The sequence below is a fragment of the Gavialis gangeticus genome, unplaced genomic scaffold (assembly GCF_001723915.1).
Source record: "Gavialis gangeticus isolate Ggan-Ray unplaced genomic scaffold, GavGan_comp1, whole genome shotgun sequence".
NCBI classification, from domain to species: Eukaryota; Metazoa; Chordata; order Crocodylia; family Gavialidae; genus Gavialis; species Gavialis gangeticus.
Window position 1 is genome coordinate 79,420,338 of NW_017729031.1, and position 12,153 is coordinate 79,432,490.

General features: G+C 37.4%; 1 protein-coding gene across 3 annotated transcripts in view; it reads right to left on the reverse strand.

Moving 5' to 3' along the window:
• The window catches only part of RFTN2 (raftlin family member 2), an 87,548-nt gene that overhangs the window by 53,058 nt on the left and 22,337 nt on the right, over positions 1 to 12,153 (reverse strand). For all 3 annotated transcript variants that reach the window (XM_019523153.1, XM_019523152.1, XM_019523154.1), the window contains exons 6-8: positions 11,529 to 11,729; positions 2,636 to 2,757; positions 848 to 951 (exon numbers count right to left, since the gene is read on the reverse strand). In XM_019523153.1, the coding sequence (XP_019378698.1) occupies positions 848 to 951; positions 2,636 to 2,757; positions 11,529 to 11,729 (427 nt within the window). The remainder of the gene's footprint in view (positions 1 to 847; positions 952 to 2,635; positions 2,758 to 11,528; positions 11,730 to 12,153) is intronic.

A 12,153-nucleotide genomic window follows, 5' to 3' on the forward strand; every position in this document is an offset into this window, starting at 1 on the left:
CCAAAGCCTAGCAAAATCAATGAGCATTTTAAAATCAACTTAAATGGGCTCTGGATCAGGACCCAAGCATAGCTCCAGCTATTGGACCTTTTTCTTGAGACAGAGGTTAAAGGCAAACAAATGAATCAAAGACTTTAGTATCTGTATTAAAAGAAAACTAGCTCAAGGTAGAAATTAGACATAGTTAAATTTACTAAATTACCTGTATTTGTTCTGACTTTTTTTTAGTATGTTTGAAGTCTGAATGTGCTGCAGTATTTCTTCAAAACTTATTGCTGGATTACAACTATACACTACTGACAACAGACATCTCCCCTATATGGAACTGTTTTAAAATGTTCTACTAAATAGAAGTTTTGTTCATTTAAAAAGATAATAAAAGTGCTAATTAATTGATGGTTGAAAATGATACCTTTGCTGAGATATGCATAGAAACACTCAGATAATTAGTTTAACTTTTTTAATAATGCATTAAAATAATCTAAATGTATTCAACACAACTCTATATAGGAAAAACTGTAAATGTCAGTAAATGTCATACTTACTCATTAGTTCTGTTTAAATTCTGTAAATGTCAGAATTACCCTGATGGCCTGTAATGAAAACGTACTGGGAGGAGAAATTAAAAGGTTGGGCAAGGGGGAGTCCAAGGTTGCAGTTTCTGTTGTTATAGTTTGTATATTACTAACTGTAATTTTTGTAGAGGTACACAAGATGAAAATCTGTTTTTGCAGTAGTAAAGTGGATCCTAGTTTTATCATTTGTTCTTCCTGTAGGCAAGGCACTCCCACTGGCATCTCTGGGAACTGTGCACTAGTGGTTTCTGGATTACCTCCTTTCCAATTACCTGTCGTGTCGGATGATGGGTGTAGGCAGCACACATGTAAGAAGCCATCCAAACTCCGCCAGTGTGTGTAGCAAAGGTCCATAATCTGTTTTGATTTCATATCCCTATATTATAAGTACAAAAAAGTATTAAGAGCACTTTTACTAGGGTAAGAGAGGCAACAGCAATTGTTTTAAGACCTGAAGCTAAGACTGTTGAGAGGACAGAATGAGAGAATTTTCCACCAGTGATTCTCTAATGGAAGAAAGCAACACTGACAAGTTACCTGCAGGGCAAAGCACAGTCAAGAAGCTAGAGGCTAAATTGATTCAATCTTTGCAGATTAGTCTAAGCTACATAGATTGAACTGATAAGTAAGTGAACAGATACTCACTTTTGATTTCAGAAATTCAACCACTTGCCTGCAGTGGGCCAGGCTGGGGACACTAGAGCATGCCTCCCCACTCAGCTGGAGCAGACAGCTTGGGGCAAGGCTGGCCTACCCACACTTCGAGGTGGGGGTTTGCAGGGGAGGTGCAAAGTATCTTGGGAGAATCATAGAAAATTAGGGTTGGAAGGGACCTCAGGAGGTCATTTAGTCCAACCCTCTGCTCAAAGCAGGACCATTCCCAAACTAGATCATCCCAGCCAAGGCTTTGTCTAGCCGGGTCTTAAAAACCTCCAAGGATGGAGAATTCACAACCTCTCTGGGTAACCTGTTCCAGCATTTTACTACCCTCCTACTGATAAAATTCTTTCTAATATCTAACCTAAACTTTTCTTGATGCAACTTGAAACCGTTGCTGCTTGTTCTGTCATCTGCTACCACTGAATACCGGGGGACTGAGTTCACTTGAATCTGGAGTGGATCTGGGACAGAAGTTCAATAAACCAATTTAACCTAAATCACCTAAATCTGATACTAAATGCATCCAGGTTTATCATACACCAGTTTCAGCCATTTTGATAGCAGTTTACATGAACTGAAATTCTTGTGTTATAGATCTGAATCAATTTCTGATCACTTATAATGACGTATGTGTAATTTCTGTCCCTAGCCCTGGAGGGCGGCAGGAGAGGCACAGCCAGACTGCAGTGGGAAAACAAAGGGATTTAGCTCTTTGGTTCTACATCTGTCTGTCACCCAGGTGCCTCTTTGCAGCCAGGACTGGGTGTGAGATCACGTGTCCAAGGCCTCTGGCTCTCTGCTGGCAAATAGCTATTAAGCCAGAAACATTTTTTTTGGTGAGGTTTTTACTTTTTGTCCTTAGTTGGGTGAATGTTGTTTTTCAAAACTTTGACATTTTCTGCAGAATTCAATTACCCTGGAGTAATGACTAATTACTGCTTCTTTTTATACACTTTAGTATGACAGCAACAGAGCTACCCTTGTTTAAAACTATGACTGAGTTGGTCCCAAATCTGTAAATCTGCATATCTGCTTATATGCATAAAGGAAAGATTTCAAGTAATATTTCCTCAAAGACATGTATGTGCCTCTTTTCAGATCAATAATTTGATAAACTTCTTTAAAAAATAAAAAAATAAAAAATTGGTAACAACTTTGGCTTAAGTAATATAAAACAAATAGAATTTTTTTAGCAAGTGTAAAACATTATTTTTCACACAGTTTTGTAGGTATTTGATCATAAACACAGAAATTCATTATTCTGTTTATACTTTCAGTGATAGTCCTGTTTATGAAACAGGATTACAATTCTCTATCCTAAACTTGTATCAAATTTCAATAAGAACAGACTAAGGAAAAAACAACACAAAAAGTAAACTGCTCTGGAAACAGTGAATTACCTCAATGACTGTCCATTGTTCCACAACTATTGCATCATTTCCTTTCCTGTTAGAACCTGGAACTCCTGAACCTTCTTCTTCGTATAAAAAAAAACCTTCTATAGATTTAGGGAAGTGGTCTCCTGTAGAAACAAGGACACATTTAGATGGACTGTAAAGATTTAGGCTACATACTAAAAGATGTCTGCAATGGTTTAACTTTACAGACTGTGAATAATCCTTGGAAGTCAAGTTATCCAAGACATCAAATTACTTCAGTTTAATTAGTCTTTGTTTCTGGTTGTCTCAATCACAGTTCAGAGACTATTAAGTCAAATTATTAAACAAAAACATATTTTCTGTGTTTTTCAGTGAGCAAGCTATTAACAAAAGGCAGGTTTCTATATTAGTAAAAGTATTAGCAAGCAAATGACATACTTAAATATTAACTTCTATTTCTTATACATGAGAAAATTATTTACTGTTTATGTAACACATAAATACAGAAACTCTATACTCAACCTTTAAATGATATAGGTATGACCACAAACAGTTATTGGAAAGGGGAGAGGATTAAAGGAAAAATTGAGCATAAATTGCAATGTCTATCCACAGTTAACCTAACCCCCCCACAAATACCTATATGGCCACAGGAAGAACCTGAAACACAAATAATTGTAGAAGGATGCCTGATGGGAAGGAAGTTTCAGAGAGCACCTCCCTGACTTACTTCTTGACACTATCCAGCTGGCCAAAACTAAAGCTGTGCACCATATCATGGTTCATTCTCTGTCTTTGATAGCATAGTGCAATTCCTAAGAGTCATCTGCAAGCTGTTTGTGCAGTTGTTCCTTAGTAGCTGAGAATCTTAAAAACTAAAAAAAAAAACAACTAAATTTAAACAGAAAGTAGAAATACTATAAGAATATCAGTTTTTAATCCTCTCCAGCATGCCATGAATATAAGAAGAAGACTGGTTCTGTGACATAACTTACAGCTATGCAGAACTACTATTTATTTTTCTGTAAAGTAAGTAAATGAATAAATAAATAAGAAGTTCTATAATTAGCCTAACTCAGAATTTTACCAGATGGGAATACATTTTCTAAATAAGGTATGGATTCCAACTTCTCAAACATCTGTTTTCTAATGCCAAGTATTGAGACATAACGTTTACTTCTTTTGGGTCCGTATTTATAAAAAATAATATTTGTTTCTGGACATATGGATATTTAAAACCAATAATTTACATGCACATATGCCTATCATGCAGATATAGAAAAAGAAGACATAACATTTTATTTTTACACATGCACTGAGATAATATGGTTAAGTCTGCAAATACAAAATGAGTGCATAATCATACACATTTTTATTATTGTTTGTAACAGCTCAATTCTGTAATTCAATTAACTACAAAACTTATTTTAAGGTATCAGGAAGACACTTGAAATAATCTCTTAAGGGTTAAAATATTTCCTACTTTATTGTTGTTATAAGTGGGTGAAATAGGCCTCTGTTGAAATATGAAGAAAATAAAATCACCATTTTTTAAATCACCCCTCCATCAGACTTGCTTGAATACTCTTAACACCAGCACTGCCTTTTTGGACGCCGTGATCAATATCCAAGATGGTAAAATTCAAACCACCATATATAAGAAACCCACGGACCAACATACATATCTGCACAGAACCAGCAGTCTCCCTAAACATACCAAGGAATCTGTAATATACAGCCAAGCTCTCCAATACTACTGAATTTGCAGTGAGGAGAATACCTGTGACTGCCACCTGACAAATTTCAAAAAGGCCTTCAGCTAACAAGGACACTCCTCTGGAGAGACAGACCACACTTTTGAAAGAGCCACGCAGATACCACGTGAAGATTTGCTGTAGTACAAAAAGAAAATTCCCTACAAACTGCATGCCATTAGTTATGACATATCACCCTTGCCTGGAACCTACACAGAAAATCCTCAAACAATTGCAACCCATACTAGAAATCCCCTCTCTTAAAAGAGACCTTTTCAGAACCATCCATCCTAGCCTTTAAACAAGCACTGAACCTTGCTAACCTCATCACTAGACACAAACTCCCTATGACCAAAACCACACCAAATGGATCCAGACAATGCCAAGACAAGAAATGCAAAACCTGCCAACACATGTCCACCCCCCCCCCAACAATAACTTCACCCCACAACAGCACCATCACCATTCCTGGATCTTAGAGCTGCACCTCCAGAAATGTTATACATCTCATCCAGTGCACCAAATGTCCTGATGGAAAACATGTTGGAGAAACCAAACAACTGGACACCAGAATGAACGTACACCAAAAATCTATCAAAAACAAGAATACTCAACTACTTGTGGGGGCACACTTCTCACAGGGCCATCATTTCCTCTCCAATCTTTCAGTTCTAATCCTCAAAGGGAACTTACAAAACACCTTCCACAGACAAGCCTACAAACTTCATTTCATAAATCTACTGGATACAAAAAAATCACAGACTTAATACAGACATTGGTTTTATGACACATGATACAACCTGCCTGACATCTGATTCTACAGGTACCTGCCTGACCTATCCTCTTACATCCTTCTTTCCCCCCACCTTTTCTCCCCCCCCCTTCCCTACTTTTCTTCCCTTTGTCTCCCTGATTTCCTACTATTTCCTTCTTCATTGAGAGCCTCTTTCTTACCCTGTATTATTACCTCTGCAATGTTTCCCTTTGGCCTTTCCCCACACCTGCTTTCTTCCTCCTCCCTCTCCTGCTTTACCTTTGGTTTCTCCTGTCTACCTATTTATATTTTCACTACATCCTCTCACACTTTGAGCTTCTCTCTTTCCTGTTTTTCTGATCTTCACCTACATTCTCTTTTGCACCTTGTATTCTATCACTGTAATGTCTCCCTTTAGCCTTTTTTTCCCCTGCTCTCTTCCCCATCCCCTCTCTGCTTTACTTCTCTGTTTTACCTTTCGTCTAATTTCTACCTATTTACATTCTCACTGACATCCTGCCACACTTTTAGCTTCTCTCATTTCTTGGAATCTCAGAATAGCAGAGGCTCCCTATGCCTGGAGGGTGACTGTGCCCAAAAGCTTGCTAAGAACTTTTTTCCAACTACTCAGTCGGTCTAATAAAAGATATCACATCTACTCAAAGAACCTTGCCTGACCATTTCTTTTATCACATTCATAAAACATATAGGGTTAAATTAATCCCTTTTGAAACTCCATCAACTTCAATGGACTCACAGATGAACTGAATTTGACCCCTTTGTCCACTCTGTCTATGATACTTGTTTACGATTCCAATTTTAGATCTAGGCTATTTTCTTAAAAACATAATTTCACATTATTATCAGCTGAATACTTTGCACTCCAAGAAAGCTGATACATAAAATATTTCAGAAACCTCCCCCTCAATTTGGATTTTAAAAGATGTGTGCCTACTTTGTTAGTACATTTGGTGGTGCTATCCCTTATTCTCTCACTCTTACTTTTTATTTTATTTTGCCTTTTAAAACAGAAAACTCTTTTTGGTAGGAACTGTGTTTGTAGAGTATCTTAGGCAATCCTGTATTATAAATCAACAAGATTGATCAAGTCCAACCAGTTGCAGAAATAATATTCTGCCACAGGCCCTATGTAGGTTACAAAAAATCATTTGATCTAAGAACAGTTATTTTCAGAAGCTATGAGAACAAAATTTGTCAGTATTTTGTTTATTAAAGTGACTTTACTCCTAATTTTAAAACACAAGATTGTGCAATTAACATTGATCCATAAGAAAATCCAATGCAAACCTGTTGGCTGTTGCCAATTTTGTTTTTTTATTGGCAGAAAACTTAGCTATAGAAATTTACCAGCTAAGCTGTCTTTTTATATCTTGTGAAGGGAAAAGGTAACATTTCTTTTTTTGTCTGGGCAATTTAATATCCTGATAGAACCCAGAAAATAAAGATAATATTTCATTTTCTAAGCAACTCTCATTTTTTTGATTCCTAACACCAAAGAACCTAGCGTGTCAACATTTTATTTTTCTGTTTCTTAGCTTTCTTGGAGAGCAAAATTGTCAACTAATTATATTATTCTTTTAGATAGGCCTCAAGAACCAATCAGTCAAGAAAGAACCCATTAGCTAATGGCAGCTGTAGCTCTTTCTCAGGTTACTGACACTTGATCGACTGGAGAAAACATCACCCACAAGTTGGGCTGTTTCTTTAAATGTGTGCAATGTAATCCAGCATTGTCATACCCAAGGTCCCAAATTGCCAGCGAGGCTGGGCAGTATCAGAGGCACTATGGAATGCCTATAAAAGACACTCCCTCATTGTTAAATATAGAAAAGTTCTTCATAAAGAAGAAATGGTAGACACAGAGCATGGGAGACTTGCAAAACTTCTGCTGGCCAACAGCTGAAGAGATTAATTTTGGCTAAAAGATTTATTCCTTAATGAACTGTACTGGGTATTTCCAGAGGAGTTTTTCTTTTATCACCACCAGTGAAAGAGGTATACTAGAGACTAAGGATCCGATTTCACTGAATCAAATCAAAAGGAATCTTTGCATTAACTTCAGCAGAGTTTGGATTGGGGCCTTTGAGTCAAGATATACCTTCAAAATTCACCATTTTTTGCATACAGGGGACATGGCTTAATAATGAAACCTGTGTAATTTCTGTGCATTTAAGAGCGGATCCATGTTCTTTAATAATTACTAAACTTTTTTTCCCTCAATGTGACAGCAGTGTGACAAAAAGTCAAGGATTTACATGAAGGGGCACTTTTTTCAAAAACACTAAGGGCACAGACAGACTTTAGAGCCCTGCTCTAACTCATGGTGCTTTACATAAAGTGCAACAGGTGTTTGCCTGTTGGGTTGGGGGAAGCGCAGAGCTGGAGCCAGCCTGCACTAACCCAGGCCAGCAGGTAGGAGCATTCCAGCAGCCTCCCATGAGGCTGCCAAACCACCCCTCTCCCCAGCCCAGCCCTAGCCCCCATGTCCAGGGAGGGAAAGAGGGGAAGGACCTCCCAGTTGCTGAATGGCCAGAACTGGGGATAGGGTGGGAAATGGAGCCCCCTTGCCTTATCCACCGCCCCAATCTAGGGTACTGGGGGGAGCTTTATTTGGCCCAGGAGGCGAAAAAGCTCCATTCCCCCTCCCCCAAGTTCTGGCCATTACTGGCTGCTTCCAGCTGCTGAATGGCCAGAGCTGGGAGAAGTGATGGGGAATGGAGCCCCCTCGCCTTAGGGGCCCAACCTGGCTCCCCCCAGCACCCTAGCTGGGGTAGCTGGGGAGGGCCACAAGGCGAGGGGGCCCTATTCCCCTCCCATTCCCCTCCTCCCAGCACAGCTATAGCCATTCAGCAGCCCGGAGCTCACTCTCTTCCCCTGACAGCCCAGACGCCAGGGCTGGACACCAGCCCAGCCCCACCCCTATGTGAAAAATTAACCCTGGAGGGAATGCAAGTTCCTTATGGCGTTCTGCTTTTGATTGCCTTAATGTGATATTCGATTTAACCAGGGTTAATTTTTTGTGCAACTGGCCATTTTAAATGCTCTTGGCAGCTAAGCACGAATGTGATGACATGGCTGTAGAGCACTTTCAGGGGCCAGATCACTCTAAAATGTCACTACTGTCTGCACCCTGAGTTCTTAACAGATTTAATTGTTTATAAGGATTCATTTTTATTGTTTATTGATTTACTTTCAAACATTTTTTCTACTATAAATTTGTTTACTTTTTCTTTTAAATTGCTCAGTAACCCATATAATCTTAACATAGGGAAGCTTCATACAGTTATTATTAATCAGACCAGAAAAAAAAGAATGATGTTAAGTAACATATATCCTGACCAGAAGTTGAGGGATATATTACAGTTTAACTTGGATAAAAAATTCTCTTGAGCCAGTCTATAAACATGATAGAGGGGGTGAGGAAAAAGATTTGCAGCTCCTCCTGCTAATCATTCTGTCCAAAGTAAATAACCCTTATACACTTTTAAAATAAATAATTAAATAGTAACTGACTGCCTTTTTAGCTGCAAACTGAAGAACGAGATTTCTTTCTCTCAAATGCATACATGAACTGAATAAATATGACAAAGAATAGTGGCATGAAATAACAGTGATGCACAGCAAAAGTTCTAAACATTTTTTTCCTTTCTTCAGGACTCATATTGTGAAGCAGACTAGACAGACAGGCACACTAGTATATTTATTATTAAAAAACTATATAGTGCCACATAGGGAAACTGAATAGTGAAACTGCTATCAGGTAACAAGCAGCTACTAAATGACTCATAACAGTTTCTTTTACATTTATTATTTAGCTGTCACCCTTAATATACTTGATTATTTTCTATAGAATGATTCTGAATCTTGCAGAAATTGTTTGCGAGAGTCTAAAGAAACACTTCAGTGAACTTTTACAAAGCAGCTTTTCTCAATTACAGTCCTGTGCTTCATTCACTCATACATAACTGCCATAAGCAACTATAAAGGAACACTGATCACTTAGAATCTAGGACAACTGAGGCAACCAAACTTGGTCAGATGACAAAATGCTAGGTTAGAGGAATATAAACTCTCCATTTAGCATGATATAACTTTTCACTTCTTATGTAATCGGTAACATTGGCAATAAAGTAGGTCAGGCAGTTCAGATCTATTCATCCAGCATCAGTGTACAACCGTAAAATATTCTTTTCTTTGCAGTATATTCTAATTTTAAATGATTTAATACCAAGCTACAGAAAAAGCAGTTTAGTAAGCATTCTTCACTAAAGATCAAAATTAGTTTTAAATACTTGCAAAAGATTTTGCTACATAAAATGTTACTTTTGAAACTCTTTAATATAACTTACTATTTCTGATGTCAGTAAAGGCAGTTAAACATCTTAATTAAAACATTATTCATGCCTTAAAAGGCACAGTAATTGAATATGTTAAGCCAAAGCAGCTTTCAACTAAAAAATAGTTTTTGATGTTGAGAAACTCAAGTATTATTACTATTTACAATAGTACTAGCAGTGCCAAGAATCTCTGTTGCAGGGTGTGCTGGCTCTTAACAGGATTCAGACTCAACTGTGCTTTGGCCTCTCTTGCTAAGTGATTAATTTAAGTTTGGGCATGGATGTGGCTGAGTCAGGTGCCCAGGAACAGGTGCCAGTGCAAAGACCTCGCTTCCTGTAAGATGGAACCTGCTCTGTCAGGGTAAAGTCCAGAGGCTAGAAAAAGGCAAGGGGATCCTCTTTAGGGAAGCGCAGCCTGTCCCAGTTGCCCTGTTCAGAGGAATCTGAGGAGCAGAGGAAGAGTGCTAGAGGCTAAAGGGTGATGCTGGAGAGAGAAAAGCATGGACATTGAATAGGGGATGCAAATGGAACAAATGGAAAGAGAAGACCAAGAAGATCTCGATGCCAGCCAGATGGAGAGGTCTGGCAGGAACTACCTGCAATGAGGGATAGGAATGAAGATGAAGGAAGAAGAGATCTGAGGAAACTGCAGGCAGAACAAGTGCAAGTAAAGAGCTGAAGAAAATGTAGAGTGGAGAAAGGATTTTTTTAGTTTAATTTTATATTGAATATTTTAGATCATTAGAAGGGGTATTATTTGATTTGTACGGAATCTCTGGGTAGTTCTGATAACTTTAAGAAATGGAAACTGAGGTGGCAGCTGTGTCTAATGACAGCACAAGTAAGATTTGACTTCAGCTCCTGAATAAGCATCATACAAAATACTTAATAAGAGCCAGCCTCTGCCTCAAAATAATTACAAGCTAAGAGCAACTGGGTAACTGTGACAAAATTTATATTAGAAGCCAGGATTATTGATTTCTTTTAATTAATTCTAATAAAACTGTTTGAGAAATCTTGACACTTAAAACAAACCAGCAGCAGCAACAAAAAATGACCGAAAAAAAGCAATCCCACCCTTCCAAAACAACAAAAACCCCTCTTGCAAAGGGACTGACATTGGTGAACCTCCAGGGTGATACAGAAGTCTAGATCTAACTTATTTATAAATTCTAAAATTATAAACCAGCATGAGCAGTCACAAAGAAAGCTTGATGCTTAATGACGATTGCTGAAATAGCTAGCAATACAATTTCAGCAAGCCACATGTCTCTCTCTTTCCTGTTGGATAATGCATGGTTAAAGAGCCAAATACTAACTTCTAAAATGAACAGGGTTGGGTACAATTATAATATGTTGTTATCAGTTATCATCCAAAAGAACTATAAAGTTCTTGGTGGGTGATAACATACTTGTGCATTTACAATCTCTGAATGCTCAGGAACTTAAATGGAGCCAAGAAGCTGTCCTTAAAGGCCTAATGTTTCAGCCCTAACAAAGACAGAAGAACACTAATTCACTTCAAAATATGCTATTAACACAATAAAGCCTACAGGAAGAGGTCTACAATATACTATTTGTATTGGTTTCATTTAATAGTGATAATACTCTATATACCACAGAAGTATAGGTTCCTCAAGATCAACTGGGGGTGCTCAAAAATCACAGGTGTGGACTCATGTGAATAGTAAGGGGGAGGTGCTCAATGAATCAGGGAACATTGTGCATAAATATTTGTGATTACAATTTTTTTTCTGTTTTTTATTAAAATAGCAGGGGCACTAAATTCATATGTTACTGCCTCCATGTTGCACCAGGCAAAAGAAAACAGAAATTTAAATTGTTCTAAGAGATGACTGTCAAAGAAATATGGAAAGGCCTTTTTATTTTTTAAATAATATCGCATTCTTTTAATTACAATGACAACGTAACCATTTCTAAAATTTTCCTCTTCAAACTAAGAACCACAATTTGACCTACATGTTGCAAAACAAATATATAATAGTTTAAAATTTCAAGAGAAATATGATTTCCGGAATGACACTTACCTTTAGAAATATCCCAGTGTACAAAAGAATCAATTAATGATAATCCTTGTTTATAATAAAAGGTGGTTAATTCTAGCCAATCTGCATCTAGGGAACTAATAACTGACCCTTTTCTTGTTACTTTCATAGACAAAATGCCTTCATGATATGTCCAGCAGGTTGAATCATCATCAAAAACATTGAAGACTGAATACAACTTATCTAGAGAAAAGAAAAAACAATGCTTCAAACGAAAACAATCAACTTAAGAATACTTTTCGGCTAAACATTTTTATTTTTGATGCAATTTTAATATGAAAACTGAAGATTAGAAAAATATTATTTCTTCCTTTTTCAACTTGTTTTTACATTTAGAACAACTTATATATAAATATTTTTATCACTCACCTATATAATCACTCAGCTAGGTAAGTTCTCCATGATGTCTGTGTGGTCTTTCACACAGCAGCAGGAGAGAGAAATATAATAATAAGAAAAAAATACCAGAATAGGTAAATATAAAACCTAAAGAATTGAATTGGGGGAATGGTGCCTGAAACTGCTTTAACTTTTAAAAAAATTGACTAGGTTTCAACTCAAAATCAGTTTTAGGGAGCCTGGGGAAAAAACCCAAATACCCTGTCTC